We start from the raw sequence: 19,955 nt of genomic DNA on the forward strand, positions 1-19,955 counted from the left end.
AAACTATTGTTTTATGTAAAGTAAATAATGTTTTTAAAATGTTTAAGAAGCTTCATTTAAAATTAAAATGCAGAGCCCCCCAATTGGTGGCCAGGACCCAGGCAGTGTGAGTGCCACTGAAAATCAGCTCATGTGCTGCCTTCGGCATGCGTGCCATAGGTTGCCTACCCCTGGATTAGACTATCTCCTTAGCCAGGAGAGGGACAAGACCTATTGACTTGAAAGGAAATTTTCTGTGTTCTAAAGCCCTGAACAGAGAAATAAACTCTGCCTATCCTTAACAGGGGCCCAGAAGCAGAACAGAGTGCAGTGATGGCTAAGACTCCAGCCAGATGTAGGGACACTGAAGCAGATGTGGTGCACTGCCAAATCTATAACAGCCACCCCGGAGGGAAATGCCCAAGTAGAGAGTAAGAAAGCTGCTTGGGAGATGACAAAGGTAACTACAGGATGGAGAGGGGACTTCTTCCTGCAGTCTGACTACTTAATCATCTGTGAAAATGCAAAAGACCCGACCTGGGTAGCGATCTTCATTAATCAACAACAAAAAAAAGTCAGCTTTGAATTCTTATATAGCCTGAGTTGAAAAGTTCTGTACAATTGTTTAATGCAGCTTACATCATACAGAGTTCATCATTATGAACAATTCATGACAATGGAGTAACTCATCCATCTCATGAGAAATGTATAACATTGATTAAACAGGTACAAACAGAAATGAATGACATACAGTCATTAAACCATATTGTGGTAGCAGTAGTTATGAAGTATGTTAAAGTGGTAATGTCAACTTAAAATCTAGTCAATTAAAAAAGTTAAAAATAGTTTCCAGGTACTACAGCTGCCCTTGTTTCCCTGGGCCAATTTCCTATTTAAATGTTACTGTTCCACCTGTTATGTGAAAGTTGCAAACAAATGATCTGTTTCACCCGATGTCAGTTAAAGTGTTGACAAATACATAAAATGAACTCAAAAAAGAGAATTTTTTTCTCTATTAAGTAATATTAGAGATTACATGTAGCGACTAGGTAAACAAATAGAATTCTTACATTGTTTCACTTTCTAAAGAGAGTCAATGTTTTTCTTAGCTTTTGCACAACAAAATGTCTTTCCCATAAATTTTTTAATTTAGGTACATAAAACAAATTCTTTACATGTTTATAAACAACTATTTGCATAAGTTGTTTATAAACATGCACAAGGTGGTCTTCGGCAAATACAGTGTACTTCTTTGCACTGATAAAGGCTAAAATTCTAAAAGACAACTATGAAAACTTGCCATATTTGATCTTAAAAAAACGTTAAGATAGAGTAGGATTTTCAAAAGTTTTGTCTCTGTTCTCATGAAATCAATGGTAAAACTCAATGGCTGTTTCAATGTGAGCTGCTAGGCTGCCACTGAGTGCTCTCAAAAATCGTACCCATAAATTTTTCCTGTTCATTTTTTGAGATGTAAGTCGTAAAAAATTTTGCATTACATATTAGAACCAGAGACCTGACAATTTACGTTCTTTATGTTTTAAAAAAAGAATTAAAACTGAAAAAGAATAAATGCTGAATACACATATATAAAAGTTTTTGTGGTTAAGAAAAACAACAGAATTGTGATAAACATTTTTAATAATTACAAGAAGGAGTAAAAAGGTCATTCTAGAAATTAAACAGTTTTGAAGTGTATCCAAGACTGGAGTTTGAAATAAAGCTTTTGAACAGGTGCACTGTAAACATTCTTGATATTTACAAATCAAGTTTTTGAAAAAAATACTAGATCACCTGAGTTTCTTAACCCAAATTCAGTCACTCTCTATACATGGAACAAAAGGCATGTGGGGGGTGGTGAAGAATGTGGTTTTCAGTGGTAACAAGGAACACATCATAGAGACTAGACAGTTGTGGAACAGTAACAAGAATGTCAAAAGCAGTCTGCAAGTTTCTTTCTTTCTTCAAATTGTTTGTCCACTACAAGTGAAAGAGCCTGAAGAAACACTGCCATTGTAACGTTAGGACACTGGAAGTGAAAAAGAAAAAACCTTCATCAAATATCTCAAAGAACAGTAGGTGGCATAATGCTCTACAGACAAAAATACCCGAGAGAAGAGAAAAAATGAGCTCCACGTACAGCATTTGGAAAATGCTAATTAACAATAGCTATGGGATTCTGCACCAGTTAGCACAGGGGAATCTAGGCCAATCTGAGCAAATTCTTGAGGTTTAATTAATATCATGACTGTAAATTCACCCCACCAAAATCCAACAAGTAATATAACTGTATGAAAATGTGACAGACCGCATCAAAACGTACAGAACTACTGAAGGAAATTAAGTTACAAAGACGCAATACTGATGTTGTGTCATGATATAAGAGTTACTGGTGGCCACATCAATCCTGCCTTCGTAATTGCAAAATATGCAAATATGTAGTTTCTCTTAACTTCTTTTTAAATAATGAGGTAGCACAAAATGGTTGCAGTCCAGCCAGAAGCAGACCCAATGTAATTCAAATTAAGAGGTTTTTTTTTTAAAATAGGCCCACTCAGGAGCGTCCACCAAAGTGGCTTCCCAACACACCTAAATAAAAAGCAAAATAAAATAAACTTACTTGAATATAAAGTGCATGTGCTAGAAAAGGAAGTTTCCTCAGGACACGGCCACTAAGTCCTTCACTTTTCCTACAATGAAGCAGAGATGTGCATACTATTATTTTGCTAAATGCTAGATCTCCCTTCCAGAAAATAAGAGGTTTGCTTTCGGTGGTTCTGCCAGGAATCTCTCTACAGAGAAACTCAAATTATTGCTAGTTAGCACTATGTAGCACTGGGAGAGAAAATACAAATCTTTCATCCATTCTTTACCTGTTATGTCTGTAACAAGCCTACAAAATATTTTACTTTCATGGGTATTACTTTTACAAATAAATAGATAGATATATATACACACACGCGCACACGGAGCTATTAAAAAATGCCCAATTGACATACAGCAAGAGGCTGTCATTTGTTAATGCTAATTTCTGTTACTGTGCCTATCATTTTATGGAATAACCCAGACAAGTCTACTGTGTTCTGAACACCATAGTTCACTGTTTGAAAGGGCACTATTCACTATATACTGGATATACTGTCGCTTTAAGGAAGACTTTCCTGACCCTTCTGCAAGGGTACACTTTCAAATTCTTTTACTGCTCTGATATTTTGTTTGAACTCTGTTAAGACCCCCACAAAAACCAGAAAAAAATTGCTTAGTGTGAAAACACCAATAATCTGCTTTTTATTATTCCACAGATTTTCACATTGTGGTAAAATCTGTCCCATTAGTCCTCTTAGCAAAAAAACAAATAAAAATCAAACCAAAGTAAATGCAAAAAACTATTCATTATCATCCTCTCCCACACCTCTGCCCATTTCTTAACTTGTGTTTCCAAAAGGTGACCTCCTGGTGAACTACTGCGATCTCTCAGCATCCTCAGATGCGATGAAGGCCAGAGCTGTTCATGCTGAATTGTGGCCACTACAGCCTTAGGCACCTCACTAGCCCAAGGAGGGATTTGATGGGAATTTAAAAGAGCAAAACAGGAGGCAGGGATGGCATAAGATCATGCAAATTCTTTTAATACATTTTGAGATCCAGGAGGATAGAAACAAATGGTGCTTGCAAAAAAAATTCCCATGTTCACTGGTGAACACTGAAAAATTTTACAATTGACCAAATTTGAGAATTTGCAACAACAATTAAGAAACTGGGAGGTTTCAGAACTCTAGCTGTTGCTAATATATCCAACTCCTTTAGAATTAGTTCCACAAATTACTTTTACACACACACACACACACTTGAGCAGAGTTGCTCACTTTGTACATAAAATGGATGAATCAATAAATCTTAAAATCTTACCTTGCAATTTCTTTTAATACAAGACTCAGCCGTGACACATTATTTTCTACATAACCAATCATCTCTAACTCTCTGAGTGTCAGCAGCTGCTGTCGAGGATATATTATCTGACGCTAATAAAAAGAAAAATGATATTTGAAAGGAGCAACTGCAGTTCTATTCTAAAATGAGACTATGAAAATGGCAACTTCTTACTCAACAGTTCTGCTCTTTGTATATTTTCAGAATAACTACTGACTCCAGTGACAAAGATTGTGTGTTTTACACTGCTAAGAGAAGGACACTTCAAACAACTTTCCCTAACTAATCCTAGATTAACCCTTAATTTTAAACGATTTATAACTGCTTACAAATTTCAGCAGTAACATAGAACCAGAAAAGCAGAGTGTGTTACGGTTCATTTACCACACTGGCTGGCAGAGACAGATGGAGGAACTATTATGGGGCCAAAGGTGGCATTTATACCTGTGATCAGTGCAATGGGTCTGTATGTGCCCCCTGGTCTATAGATACAGCTTTAAAAAGTTGTGTGGCTGTGTGGACTACAGAGTGGCTCAGTAGAGGCGATCTCAAGAAGGAGAAATAAGATAACATTTGTATACTATTATTGTTAGCATTTATGCAGTTATTAAAATAGGACACCTAAGTTAAGAATCTTACTTGCAAAATTTTACCTTCATCAGTTCTTCCAAGCAAGAAAAATATATTCTGAATACTGCTGCAGCAGATGGAGGTCCAATATATTGCTTTATATCAGCCCTGTCTACAAAGGCTGTGTCAATTTTCTCTGTAATATTTGAAGTAGTCAAGATTACAACATTGGGATACCTTTAAAACACAGAAAAAAAGAGACATTTCTATCACTTACACGTAAGAATCATCCCTCAGGGGCATGGCAAAGTGACTGTTTCTCTTCTATGTCATGACTGTAAATTTGGTCCAGATCAGAAGTGGCCAACTTGTTACTGTTGGAGAGATGTTCAGTGAAATGATTTGGAGGTCTCAATTTATAGTGAACATATTCCACACAAAAGCACTTTTGTCAGCAATTTTTCTAGAGATCCCCTGAAGACTGAACTGTATGTTAGCCTGGAAAGGAACCTCTTCCAAAATAGCACTGAGGTATAGTCAGGTGGGATAAAGTTTGCACTGCAGCTGCCCATATTGTCTTGTGTTTGAGGTACAGGACTCTAGTTTCCAGTACTACCGAATCAAGCTATTTTTATAAATACTAATTTCACTTGAAAAAAAAAATCAAATCTTTTTAATTTGCACTTTTTGTCTAGCATATATTCTGTTTTAGTTCAACGGTAATTACCCTAATTTGCCTCCACATTGAAGAATGAACTTTTTAAAAATTTAGAATTATGTAATATTTTAGTTAAAATTTTGACCACAAAGAATTCCCACTTTCAGTGAATTTCTTAATTAAAATGTATTTAGATTTGTTTTTATTTAGTTTTTAATTCCTTGGGTAAGGAAGACAGCTGCTTCCATGTACCACGCTTCTTCCACAGCCCAACCAGAACTTCAGAGATATCTACCTTTACACAATTCTCAGCGTATTCATCCAAAACCCATTGACTAAATTATTTAGTTAATAGTGAAATAAGAAAATTAGCTACTGCATATTTTGTCCTTCTTTCTCATTAATTAGTGCAGATACCCCCAAAAACACTTTGCATATTTTAAGAATTTAAAGTAATTAAGCACTCCTGAGTATGTTTTTAAGATGCCTTGAACATGTAAGACAGTGTAAGGCAGTAACAAAAAATGGATTATAATAAGCACTATATTATAATAATTAAAATTACTCAACCTCACGCTCAAAGTTGGACTGTGGCAGACCTAGGTAGAGGGCCCCCCCAACTAAGATTCAGTAACAAATCAAGGATGCCCTATTCCCAGATATACATCTAGGGACTGTCAGCATCCCAGATTTTGAATCAGATTGTATAAGAATCTATCTCTACAATAGCAGGGCCCAAACCATAAAGGAATGTGAACCGACCCTGGGAACTAACTGAAAGCCAGTGCAATCAAAGAGTACTGGTGCAATATGCTCTATATGAGACAGGCTGCTAAATAAGCAGGCACTAGCAGACATGCGAGTGGTCTCAAAAGCAATCTCAAAGAGATAACATTACAATAAACCAATCTCTAGCTGGCAAAGGCAAAGATAAGTGTGGCAAAATCTAAATCAATCAGGAAAGGTCAACATCTCTTTGCCTTGCCAAAGAAATATTGAAAAAGCATTCTTGGCTATGGCTGTTTTTTAGATCTACAACCAGAAACCGCTATGGATCCAAAAGTATGACCCGATGAATAAGTCTCAGAGCAAGGAAAAAAAGCACTTTTCCTCAGTTAAAGCAACAGTTGTCACCATCATCAAACAGAAGTTATTTCTCTTAACTTTAAAGCGTGGGTAGACCGTTAACTCCCATGACTCACTTAGGTATGTCCATCACAACAACTCCTCTTCTCAGTAGGCATGGCTAGTTTAAAATTCAGCACAATTTAACTAGTCAAAGATTTTTGGATTAAGGTTCTAAATGAGAATTGTGTAAAGCCAGATACTGGAATCTGTAATCATTTATCTACATATGTTCAATATTTTTGAAATTAGACCCCAACTTGGTAATCCCTAGTGGTGTTTTGCTGTGGTAATATGGCTACTATGAATGTTACCTTTTAATTTGATCTATTTGTGTCAATACAGCATTCACCACACGGATAGCGTCTGAAGGCTCTGTGCCTGCTCGGAAAGCACTACGAGCTGCTGTGAGACTTTCAACCTGCCCCCAAAACAAACAAAAAGGTTAGAGTTAGAGAGCTGGTATAATGCACTTTGGTGATAAGGAGGTGGTGAAATGATCCAGGCAATACATTTTCAAATTGCTGGGAATCTACTCGGACATCAGTAGTTTCTCTGAAATTTTCTTTGTGGATAGGAACTTGTGCATGGGAAGGATGGTTGTTGACAGGAAGGTCTGGGTAGAATGTGGGAAAGGAGGCTGCGGAGATCACTGCTTTCAGGAGATTGGATCAAGGAGGAAGGACATCAGAGAAATGTCCTTAAGACATAGGTATTGCCATACTGAATGAGATCAGTGGTCTGTCTAGTTAAGTATCCTGTCTAAATGGTGAGTACCAGACTGTTCCAAGGAAGGTGCAAGATGCCCATTAATGGACAATCATGGAGTAACTTGGAATTTTATGTTTCTTCTTAATCCTGCTCAGTTAGTGGGTTAGTTGATGCTCTCAGGCACTTAGGTTTAAATTTTTAACCTCACAACTATTTTTTTTAACCCTATTAAGCCATTCGTCTTAATTAAAGCTAAGATTTTAGCATGGATATTTTTAGGAAAAGTCATGGACAGGTCATGGGCAATAACAAAAATTCACAGAAGCCCGTGACCTGTCCCTTACTTTTAATACAAATATCCCTGACAAAATGTGGAGGGCGGAGGGTCCAGCACCTGCAGTGGCTGGGAGCTCTGGGGTCCCCCCCGCTGCGTACTGAAGCCCCCTCCCCCCCGACACACAGCTCAGAGCTCCAGGAAGGGGGGGGGGGGGGGGGAGGGCACCACCCGCAGCAGCTAGGATCTCCGGGGGGCGGGGGGCACGGCTAGGCAACTGTGGGGAATCCCCCTGCCACCTGCAGCAGCTAGGCGCTGCAGGGTCCTGCTGCTGTGGCTGGGAGCTGCAGGGTCCCCGTTTCCCAGCAGCTAGGAACTCCGGTGGACCCCCACCTTCCATTGCAGCTGGGAGCTCTGGGGTCCCCTGCTGCACAGCAGCTGGGAGCTGCGGGGGCCCACTGCCAGCTGCAGCTGAGAGCTTCCCTGGGGCTGAAGCAGAAAATGTCATGGAGGTCTCTGGAAGTCACAGATTCCGTGACTTCCGTGACCTCCCTGACATAATCGTAGTCTTAGTTTTACTGATACCTTGTGGCAGTGAATTCAACAGGTGCATTATGTGAGGAAGCATTTCTTTTTGACGTTTTTAAATATATTGCCTGTGTTTCACTGGATGTCCCCCTTATGTTTGGACTATGAGAAAAAGTAAATAAGAGTCCCTGATGGACTCTACAGCATTCATTGTTTAATATGCCTCTATCATGAACCCTGTTATTCATCTCCTCCCTTAACTAAATGCTAATATTTTCAGTTCCCCATTACATGAAAGTCTCTCCATGTCTCTCATGTTTGTTTTGAATGCCTTTATTTACGTTATTTTTGTGATGGGGTGACCAGAACTGAACAAGTATTTGAGGCATACAATCAATTTGTATAACGGCAAGATATTTCAAAATTATTTACTATCCAAGTTCTTATATATTTAACATTTTGATTGCAATTTATCACCACTGTGCACTGAGCAGAAGTTTTCATTGAGTTGTCTACAACAATGCCTAGGTCTTTGCACTGAGTTATTAGTGTAATTTAGAGTCCATCAAGGTGTACAATCAGGGCTGTACAGAGGTTTTGGGGGACCTGGGATAAAATCTGAAAATAAGGCGGCCCCCCATCCTTCCAAAAAAGTTACCTCTGAGAGGAGGGTGATTTGAAAGTGAGTCTGCCCTACACTCACCCCATAGTAGCAGCCCATGTCTTACTGGGCTCTGCCTGGTCCCGGCCCCACACTCCGGGTATTGTGATCCGGTGCAGCGGGTCATGGTAGCACTCACGTTTGGCTTAGCTGCCCCTCCATCATGATGGATGGGTGGCTGGGCCAAACCTGAGTAGTGCTGTAACCCTTTGTGCAGGTCACAATGGCACTTTGGGGTCTCTCTCAAATGGGGCACCCAGGGCAAACTGTCCATTTCACCCCTCACTCTAGGCAGCCTACTATACAATTAGTTCAATGTACTCCTTCAAATTTCTTCTACCTTGCACTAATATAGAAACGTCAATGTAGACATCATGCTGCCCAATAATTTAGCATTTCAGAATGTAACATTAAAAGACAATCTGTCCTGAAAATTTAAGTTTTGACAGTGCAGTCCTGTCAAAGTGCTCAAAGTGTGGGGCTCAATGCGGTTATTGGGACACAATGAAGGATTGGGATTTAGAGGGGTTGTCTAGCAAGGGAAGTGGATGGGACTATGCAGGCAGTCTTGGCTGCTGGAACCAGGTTTCTTGCCCTCTTGTTCCCCCGCTGTCACAGATGTAGCCCAACCAGCAGTTACTCTCCTCTGCTGGGGAGGCCAGTAAGGAGTGTGGAGCAGAAGACTGCACCCTGCAATAACTGATCCAGAACCTCCTACCGACTGTTCAGCACAACCCAGGGCACAGAGCCCATCTGGCTTCCCCTGCCAGACAGAACCTGCACCAGGGAAGCACACAGGACCACGCTGAAGGGCTGGAGCCAGGAGGGGGCTGTGTCTGGTGGGGGAGGGGGCCAGTACTCATGGGGTGCAGCCTTCCACTCTCCTCCTGATCCAAGCTCTGCAACACAGACCCATTTACTTCACCTGCACAGGTGGGGAGTGAAACAGGCAGGGAGCTGGATACCAGCAACTGCTGCAGGGAGCAAAAGGCTTCAACTGCCATGTGGTCAGTACTTCTCTCCCCAAGGGTACTGAGCACCTGTCCTCTGACACCCCCATAAGTAATGGGCACACCCCCTCTCCCTCTGATTCTGGCTGAGTTTCCTGGGCACTGTTAGAATACAAATAAGTAATTTGCCTGTCCCTCTAGAATACCTCATTGTCTTCTCTAGCCTGGACTAGCAAATACAACTGGTCATCCACAAACTTTTCCACCTCTCTGTTCACCACCTTGTGGCTAGACAGCCTCAACATCAATTGAAATATACCATCCTATCAAACATGTTTAGGCTAAACTAAAGTAAATCTATTTATGAAGAAAATCTGAACTACGCCTTGTGTGTTAAATCTTCTGCCCTGAAGATCACTCATTAGTTATTTAAACTCAGTTATTTTCTCCTCTGTATCGATTTTTGGCCACCCTGTTCTATTCTATAGCAACTCTTTAATAAGTCTTGGAAATGCAAGCATGAATGCCAATGGGGTATAATTGTCCAAAAATAGAATTAGTCCAAAATACCTGCAGAGATGATAATTACTGTCCCCAACCTTTGTCTCACAGCCTGGGGCATGTTTACACTACAAAATTTCATTACCGCAAGTTACATCAGCATAAAGCTGCTGCAGTTAGTATATCTCCACTGTGCGGGCATACTGGACTCCTTGTATTTGCACTGTGCGTACTCACCAGGAGTGCTTGTTTCAATGCACAGTGCAGTGTACTATGGGTAGGTATCCCAGGATGCAACTCACCACCAGCCAGCACACTGTCTTTTGGAGAGTGTCAGCAATGCATGGTGGGACAAAATGACTCATACAGGGGTGATTGGGACTGTGGGGTCAAGTTCCCATCATGCAACTTTCTCCACCACATAATGCCATCGCCTATTTTTAAAATCCCACGAACCAGTGAGAGACTTGTCACGGTCTGCCATCTCTGACAGAATCAGAGCCTGCACAGCTCTGCATATTGCCAGGATTGTTGCAAGCACAGGATCCTCCAGTATTTGCAGAGCAGCAAGAGTCGCGGGGAACATGACCATTTCCTGGAGGGCAGACTGCTCTGGGACATAGTGAGAACCAAGTCAAGGTTGTTGTTGGAGTCCAAAGAACAGCTGCAGATGGTGGAGACCCATTTCTGGGCCCGAGAAATGAGCACTGACTGGTGGGCTCACAGCATAATGTAGGCTTGGGATGATGAGCAGCGTCTGCAGAACGTTTGGATGCGCAAGGCCACATTCCTGAATCTGTGGGCCGAGCTTGCCCCAGCCCTCCAGGACACCAAAATCAGAAATGCTCTGACAGTGGAGAAGCAAGTGGCGATCGTTCTGTGGAAATATGCAACCCCAGATTACTATCAGTCCATGGGAAATCATTTTTGAGATGTAAAGTCCACTGTGGGGGCCGCTGTCATGCAAGTGTGCAGAGACATTAATCATCTCCTGCTACGCAGGTCTGTGGCTCTTGACAATGCACAGGACATAGCAGATAGATTTGCAGCAATGGGGTTCCCAAACTGTGGTGGAGCAACAGATGGCACACACATCCCTATTTTGACACCAGACTACCTTGCCACAGCAGAAAGGGCTATTTTTCTATGGTTATGCAAGTGTTGGTGGATCACGGGGAATGATTCATTGACATCAATGTTGGCTGATCAGAGAAGGTGCATGATACTTGCATTTTTAAGAGCTCAGGACTATTCAGAAAGCTATAAGTAGGAACTTACTTTCTTGACCAGTGGATTACCATTAGCGATGTTGAAATGCCAAGTGATCTCAGGTGACCCAGCTCACCTTTTGCTCTGTTGGCTCACGAAGCCATATACCAGCCACCTCGACAGCATCAAGGAAAGATTCAACTAGTGGCTCAGCAGGTGCAGGATGACAGTTGAATGCACTTTTGGTAGACTGAAGGGATGCTGCAATTGTTTACTCACAAGATTGGATCTCAGTGAAAAAAAATCCCAATGGTTATAGCTGCCTTCTGTGTCCTGCATGATATCTGTGAACCAAAAGGGGGAAGTTGCTGTTGGAGCGGAGGGTGGAGATGGAGCAGTCGTTTGCTGAGTTTGAACAGCCAGACACAAGGGCTATCAGAAGAGCTCTGTACAGAGCGATACAGCTCAGGGAGGCTTTGAAAGAGCATTTGAACAGAGAGCCACAGTAATGCATTGTGGTGTACTGTGCTCTGCCTGGGCCTGATGTTTTGGGACCTGTTAGTAATTGTGTGGTGCTTGATGTACATCTATAACTAGGACACTGTCAATACACCTATTAATTTTGAGGTGCTTGCTGTACATTTATGATTATTACACTGTTTGTCACTGATCCCATGAGTTTTGTCACACTGTACGGTAACAAGTAGGCATGTGCTTTCTGAACTGCTGGGCACTCTGCAGTGTATGTTGTGAACTAATAGATGAATTATTTTCCAAATAGAATTTTATTCAAACAAAACCAGTGCAAAGAAATAGCTGTGCAATTTAAAAACAAATATATTAAAAACTTAAGTTCTGTTCCATTAATATATTAAGGGGAAAGAACATTCACGTCCATTTTACCTAACATACAGCAACTGTGGCTTTCACACATCAGTGTATGTGAAACTGTGGTTATCCTTAATGTCCCTCAGCATGGAGTGGTAGAAGCAGAGATGCGGCCCCAGATACAACAAGGAATGTTGGGTGTGTGTAGGGAGATGCGGTAATGTCACTCTCTATGAACTACAAAGGGAGACAAGCCTGTAAGTCCACAATAGTCTGCAGCATTTGTGTTCGTTGCTGGAGAAGCCCCATTATGGCCTTGTGTGTATCCCTCCTTTTCCTGTTGGGGACTCTCTCGTTTGCTCTTTCCTTCTCCATACAGTCTGTAATAGTCATCCTCCAAGCCCTCTGTTCATGGGCTGATGCAGCAGCAATGGCTTGCAGGATCTCATTGAACAAGTCTTCCCTAGTCCTCAACTTTCTGCTCTTTATCTGTCTCAGGTTTCCTTAAGGCCACAAAGACAGCAAAAACCACAGATAACATTGCCAGTGTAGTCACAACAGAAAGCCAAAGTTAAGATTCAGAACTCCCATCCCTTGCTCCCCTAAAGGTTTAAACAAAACCTGCTTATTGACACTTCTGCTTGGAAGTGCTCACATACAGCGCCATTCACAGCCCCAGCTGTGGTGAGTGTGGCCCACTAGGGGTGAGGGAAATGAGGAGGGAATTGCTTGGTTGCATGAAACTGAATATAGGGCAATAGCAATGAATATTGGCACCACTTTCCACAAGCGGTGGTGATCTTAGCTGATATCTTACTCCTGAGGCTGACAAAGGCTCAGATCCCACAGCTACTGCAAGAGTACCAAAGCTGCCTGCTAGTCTGTGTACTGGAATGGAGTCTGCTGAAGTTATCACCAACTGCCACAGGAAAGTGCCCTATCACAGAGGAAGCAATAAGTCTGCTATCCCTAGAAACCTTCGTGAGAAGACAGCCAAGTAACTCCATGAAAGTTTCATCGAGATCTGAGACACATTCACATTCCTGTTTACATTAATGAATTGCGCCACATAGCTGTCCCACCTCACTCCACAGGAGAATGAAAAGCAGATCAAGTTATCTCTCTTTGTTGTACTGCTACCTCTCCTAGTACAAGAAAATCCTACATCAGGCTTGCCTATGCTCAACTGCTGGGACTGACTGGACTACAGTGGAGTCTCAAACAAATCCTGTCTGGTGGCAGAGTTGGACTCCCCCTCCCCATCTCATGTCCCTCCTCCTCCTCCTCGCTGTTCATGCCGGGGGCCTATGACTCAGGCTCCTCAGAGGTATTCCCCGTGGTCTGCAGGGTGGTAGTGAGGGTCTCGGCCAAGCATGTCGAGCAGCTCTTTGTAAAAGCCTCAGGTCTGTGGCTTGGCACCGGACTGACTGTTGGTCTTCCTAGCCTTCTGATATGCCTGATCAAGTTCCTTTACCTTTGCATGGCACTGCTGCTGACCTGTCGTAGCCCCTCTCCTGCATCCCCAGTGCAATCTGCTCATAGATGTCCATGTTTCTACGTCTGGTCCGTAGCTGTGCTTGCATAACCTCTTCTCCTAACAGGCCCAGAAGATCCAATATCTCCTGTCTAATCCAAGCAGGAGTGGGGAGGGATAGCTCAGTGGTTTGAGCATTGGCCTGCTAAACCCAGGGTTGTGAGTTCAATCCTTGAGGGGGCCACTTAGGGATCTGGGACAAAATCAGTACTTGGTCCTGCTAGTGAAGGCAGGGGGCTGGACTCGATGACCCTTCAAGGTCCCTTCCAGTTCTAGGAGATGGGATATTTCCATTAAAAAAAAAAAAAAAACGTCTAGAGTGTATAGCCAGCATGGTCAGCTGGGCCGTTGCACACAACAATGGAGATCTGCTAGGTGTGCTCACCGAGCTGGACAATCAGGAAAAGGCATTTCAAGAATTCATGAGGTTTTAAGGGGGTGGGTTTCTGGTATACATGATCCTTTGGCAGTGGAGTTCATAATTGTGACCACAGTGGTCAGTGTCGGGCATGGTGGAACAGCTGCTGGAGGACTGTTAGGATCGACATAGGTAACAGTGTCTATACTCGCGCTACATCAACTTCAGTACATTGACCATGGCTGAACTCAGCTTGGAGAGGTGGTGTTAGCATAATAGAGAACTGATATCGGCATGAAACAAGTTTAAGTGTGGACACATGCAAAGCAGCTTATGTCAACCTAACTTTGTAGTGTAGACCAGGCCTAAGACAGTCTTATCAGTTCCACAGAGAAAACATTTCTTTTTAGAAAGTGATGATTCTGACTATTAGACTAATCAGTAAATTGAACAGATAAACGTTCTTTAGGAATGTGACTTCAATAGTATAAAGTTCTAATAAGGCGCAAACTCTTAAGTTGCCCGTATAAGAAGTCTATCAAAAGATCATCTAGATAGTAAGCTAAATCTAATAGTGAAACCAGATTAAGAGACCACATTAAATCCACAATTTCCATGAGTTCTATTACTAAATTCTTCTCTTACTGGTAAGACAAAACTAGGGCTCGAAGTTTAGAAAATGCTACAATATGTACATGTAAAAGCGTGCAGGGAGCAAGCCACCAAAAGCAGAGCCCTATACAGGAAGCTGAACTTCCCTTTCCCTTCCATCTGCAGCTGGAAATGTTTGTCTGAGAATTCAAACTACGTTTCTCTCACTTTGCTGTAATGATGCAATTCAAATATCTTCCACCACTCTTACACACACACAGTTAAATAGAATTAGATTACTCAGAGCAGAGCCACATAGGGCATGGCTACACTTACAGATGTAGAGCGCTGGGAGTTAAGCCACCCTTCAGAGACTGCAGCAGGGAAAACACTGCCATGTGTTTATACCATCAGCTGCAAGCGCAGTGGCGTGGCCACATTAGCAGCTCTTGCAACGCCACAGAGAGCAGTGCATAGTGGTAACTATCCCAGTGTGCAAGTGGCTGCAGCATGCTTTCCAAATGGGGGGAAGGAGCGGGGCGGGGAAGGAGTGTGACAGAGAGTGTGTTGTGTGTTATGTGGGGGGAGAGGCAGTGTGTTTTGGGAGGCAGAGAGTGTGTCAGCATGCTGTCTTGTAAGTTCAGACAGAAGCAGGGGGAAACCCTGACATCAACCCCCCACACACGCCTGCCTCGGCGGCAGCAGCATTCCACAGTAATGGTTTGCTTTGTCCCGGAGCAGGTAAGCATGCTAGCTGTCAGAAATGGAGCTTTGAAAGAGGATATCCGCATGCCTGCAGCCAAGTTCAAAACAATGACAAGAGTGGCCACTTGACTTCAAGGGATTATGGGACGTTTCCGGATCCCAATCATAGCGCAGTAATGCAACACGTTGTCCACACTGACACCTGGGCATTTCAGCCAGGATGCAGCAAGCTCAATGCTTCTCGTGGAGGTGGATTACCAGGAGCGCTCCAGCTGCAGAGTCCAGGCACTCTAAGTGCCTTGCCAGCGTGAATACCTCAGGTGTTAAGGCACCCAGGGCTGATCTAATGCGCTCTAACTTGCAAATGTAGCCAAGGCCATAATACACTTCTATATTTTCTCTAAAAATATAAGTGATCATCTTTTATTCCAGTTTACTTTCCCATAAATTAAAGTAATTGCACATCTTAATGTCATTGAAATCATACCTCATCTATCAGTACAAATACAAGAGCATCTTTATCGTCAATTAACTCTTGAATCTTCTGGAACATCTTGGTTACAAGCTTGCCACTCTGAAAAGAAAATACAAATATATTAGGTTATTTTTACATAGTTTTCCAAGTCTTAGTTTATTATTTACAACTTTAAGTGTATCCACTGTGACAAAGTTCCTCCTCTATCTGGGTGGGTCCTACGCTTATTGGCGGATTTTCTTACCTCAGAGATTCACCATGTGGGTTGGGGAACAGCCCGGAGACCTTCCCCTCTGGAAGAACCCACAGTCCAGGTCAATTGGGAGGTGTGGGGGGAACCCGGGCCCACCCTCTACTCTGGGTTCCAGCCCAGGGCCCTGTGGACTGCAACTTTATATAGTGCCTCCTGTAACAGCTGCATGACAGCTACAACTCCCTGGGCTACTTCCCCATGGCCTCCTCCAAACACCTTCCTTATTCTCACCGCAGGACCTTCCTCCTGGTGTCTGATAACGCTTGTGCTCCTCAGTCTTCCAGCAGCACACCCTCTCAGCTCCTTGCACCTCTTGCTCCTAGCTCCTCACACTCGCACCACACACTGAAATGAGCTCCTTTTAAAACCCAGGTGCCCTGATTAGCCTGCCTTAATTGATTCTAGCAGCTTAATTGGCTCCAGGTGTCCTAATTAACCTGCCTGACTGAACTGGTTCTAGCAGGTTCCTGATTACTCTAGTGCAGCCCCTGCTCTGGTCACTCAGGGAACAGAAAACTACTCATCCAGTGACCTGTATATTTGCCCTCTGCCAGGCAAATATACCCCACTGGTCTGGGTCTATCACACCACATATAAGTTGGTTCCCAGAACTGATACACCTATTGAAGATCATAGTAAATTTTGTTTATCTGTACCACAAAGCTAAAATTGTGTAATGAGTTAGATAATACATACCTCAGAAAACCACTTAGAGAAGAGGCTATGACTGTTTATCTCAATTAACTGTCCATATCTGTACCTAAAATATGGGAGAAATCATCAACAATTATATTGTAAAATTAATTCTACTGTTGAGTGCAAAGGAATCAATAACTACAGCTTACATCTTCAATATTTAAAAAAGAATTTTGTGAACTGTGGCATTATAGCATAACAATCAGAATTCTTTCAACATTAGTGCTTTGTACTTACTAAAACAAGTATCTGAATATAAAATGTAACTATTGCAAACTAAATTTCAATCTCAGTTTTATGTCAGCATATGATTGCTCTTAATCTTCTCCACACTTTTTTTTTGTCAAAGAAATCTAAGATTTGACACTGGCTTCTATTTAGGCACAATTCAGGTATAGACTACCATGCCAATAACCTTATTCTTATCTTCTGGTAATTACTTACAGTCCAAAGTAATAAGTATCAAGCTAATTCTCATCAGTTCTTAAGACATTGCCAGGAATGCTAAATTACGTATGGCTGACCCTAGAATTAAATGTGTTAATATTTCAGTGTAAGAGTATATAATCCATGTCTATTACACACTTATGTGAGGAAAAACTGCATTACTTGGAGTAATAATGATTTATAATTGAACAATATTTATAAAATAGTAAGTTACCTAGTTTACTAAGATTTGCAATGTTAAATTGAATGCTACTACTCGTCTGTCTGAATATACAAGATGAGTAAGGGAGGATCTGTTGATCTATAAAACAAACAACACAAAACAAATATATGTCTGGCTCTAAAAGCTGTTTATTTAATTATTAAAGATGTGGTCTATTTTGTATGCAAACAAAACAATGGGCCTGATTCAGCTTGGCTCTTCACCTTCTGTGGTACTTTATGAGTGTGCAAAGTAGGTATAATACACTATCATTCTAAATTTGTAGTGTTTTACATCCAGTGGTGTAAGTAGCTGCCTACAATGAAAGGCATTGGTGAATCGGGCCCAGTGTCTTCAGTATAAGATATGACAAATGTGAGCATTTGCCATTCAACAAGCCAGGGATGCTACATAAGGAACAACACTCAGCACCTAATCTCTGCCTGAAAGAAAACCTGGTGGCAGATTTTAGCCATACCTGGTGGCAGATTTTAGCCACCCTTAATGGATTAAAGACGTTTAACAAAGTAAACTGTATTTTAAACCAAAATATTAACAAAAATTACCTGTATGAAAGTCTAATGGTCAGCTTCTGAGCCAATGCTTTGCAGAGTGAAGTTTTACCAGTTCCTGGAGGACCTATATTCAAACCATATCCATATAATACTTTACATAGGAACACATACTAGCTAATATGGCCTGACATCTCCTTAGCTACTGAATTCCAAAACCAGCACTAATTACATTTGACAATATAAAATAAACACACTACACTACAATAGCTGCCAATTTGAACAGTTATACAGATTGTTCACTGTGTCCAAATCTTCCTTAGTGCTAGAACTGCACCTTATCTACACTGCATCTTTTAACAGAGATTGTAACCAGCTACTGGCACAGTTGCCTCTAAACATGGTCTGCGCACAGACAGATGGTTAAACTCCCAGCAGCTAACAGCATTTCTCCCTCTGCACTAGCATTATTTTAAAAATCTATCAGAACTGCATTACCACTGATGCAGCTCCACTAACTGCACTATTTTACACTGGGAGGTAAAATACACAGGTGTTTTATTACTATGCCATCTAACCCTGCTTGGAGCACATCCAGACAGCATGGTAGTTAAAATGCCTGCACTCTCCCTCATATGCAAGCATTCCCACTAGTGAGACTGCCCAAGCAGTGCCTTTTTTCCCCCCCTAAATAATGTAGATTGCTAGCTTAAGATGGCATATTGTTGTCTTCCTGCACCTGATTCAGCATATTTGTTTTCTATTGTATAGACAAATGCTATGCCTGCATTTGGTCAGTCCCACCTTCCTTCCAGCAATCTGTACATTAAGATATCACAGAGCGCCCTGCCCAGTGTGTAACGGATGACACACTGTGAGTTTGCCCTTCGGGCACTCCACCCCCTTCAGGATAGCTGCCCAGATTTTTCAAGGACCAATACAAACATGCTTAACTAGTCTGGGAAGAGTGAATATGCAAACATTGTCAAAAAAGTTCATGTGTGTACACTAACTTAACTGTGTTATTTGTAACCCGCTAAGATGACAGTACTCCAATGGATCACAAAGTCAATGTTGTAGTTGTAATGTGGCTACATTTAACAAAACAAAACAAAAAACCCACCCCACCTTCAGATTCTGATATTCTTAGCTTTTTTCCTATTCTAACATATATATTTAAACATATATGACTCAAGTAGTCCAGCGATATAAAGGATCCAATTCTCCCTTCAAAATCATTTTTCAGTTTTCAACAACATTTTATATTTAGACCTATAAATAAACCAAGAGAAGAGAGCTCTCTATTAATTTGCTCTATTTATTACAAAATCTCATGGTAGCTTTACTAGGGTTAAGTGAATATCCATTAATTAGAATTTCCATTAAGAACATCTATTGGTCACAGAAGCTCATTCTGGACTGCCACTTGGTACATAATGGTTCATTGAAGTCATAATCCTGCATCACCAAAGCAACTAAGTGATGGTCCAAAAACCATGTTGTACAAGAAACACCACAATAAGTATTCACTTAACAATTGAAAATATAATGGTTACCATTGTATTTGGAGATAATTATACATCTTAGTTTATTAAACAATTTAATCTGTTTAATATTAGTTATCACTTGGTTATTTTGAAAGGTTTCTCTGCTCCAAGTTCCATTGCATTCTTGCCAAAGACTAGATACAGCTTCTAGAGAAACCCTGTCAATGCTGCTCCCTAATCATCCAAAGGGATCATTATTCAATGACAAAGCATTTCCTGTCACTGGGGGATTGCTTCCATTACTGGTAATTTGGGGAGAGAACCAGTGAGAAAAGGAACCCACATTCTACCACACAGAAGTGCAGTACAGCTTAGTCACGAGAATGGCTTCATTATCAATACATTTACTCTTTATTTAGAAGTTGTAATCTTTACCATGCAGCAAGACAACTCTGTTCCAGGATATCAGGTTGCTGTCAACATTTTTGTCAGAAAACAGTAAAGTTGTCATCACATAGTCAAGTAGCTAGTTCAAGAAGAGAAGGGAAAGAACAGTTAATACACATAATAATAATAGGATTACTAATGAGAGAACATAACACAACATCATCATCACTACTATGAAAGAAGTGCATAGAGCAAGGCAAATTTCTAGGCCCCATCGAAGCTGCATTTTTGACCACCTCTACTTATCTTAGTACTATTCATTTTCCTTTTTATTTTTTATATATTTTTCTCTCTGATACCAACCATTGTTAAATGAGGTGTGAA

At 41.4% G+C, this 19,955-nt stretch overlaps 1 protein-coding gene across 3 annotated transcripts in view; it reads right to left on the reverse strand.

Annotated features, from left to right (window-relative positions):
* Positions 1–577: 577 nt before the first annotated feature.
* Positions 578–19,955, reverse strand: part of TRIP13 (thyroid hormone receptor interactor 13) — a 40,010-nt gene continuing 20,632 nt past the window's right edge. The window contains exons 6-14 of one of the 3 annotated variants that reach the window (XM_054019553.1): positions 19,620–19,710; positions 17,752–17,824; positions 16,537–16,600; positions 15,600–15,686; positions 6,577–6,683; positions 4,563–4,716; positions 3,889–4,001; positions 2,600–2,669; positions 578–2,008 (exon numbers count right to left, since the gene is read on the reverse strand). In XM_054019553.1, the coding sequence (XP_053875528.1) occupies positions 1,913–2,008; positions 2,600–2,669; positions 3,889–4,001; positions 4,563–4,716; positions 6,577–6,683; positions 15,600–15,686; positions 16,537–16,600; positions 17,752–17,824; positions 19,620–19,710 (855 nt within the window). In that variant the 3' untranslated portion in view covers positions 578–1,912. Of the gene's footprint in view, positions 2,009–2,599; positions 2,670–3,888; positions 4,002–4,548; positions 4,717–6,576; positions 6,684–15,599; positions 15,687–16,536; positions 16,601–17,751; positions 17,825–19,619; positions 19,711–19,955 lie in introns of those variants that run through there. The other 2 variants (XM_054019554.1, XM_054019555.1) reach the window with 2 other exon arrangements.

Source organism: Malaclemys terrapin, chromosome 2 (assembly GCF_027887155.1).
Source record: "Malaclemys terrapin pileata isolate rMalTer1 chromosome 2, rMalTer1.hap1, whole genome shotgun sequence".
Taxonomy (NCBI): domain Eukaryota; kingdom Metazoa; phylum Chordata; order Testudines; family Emydidae; genus Malaclemys; species Malaclemys terrapin.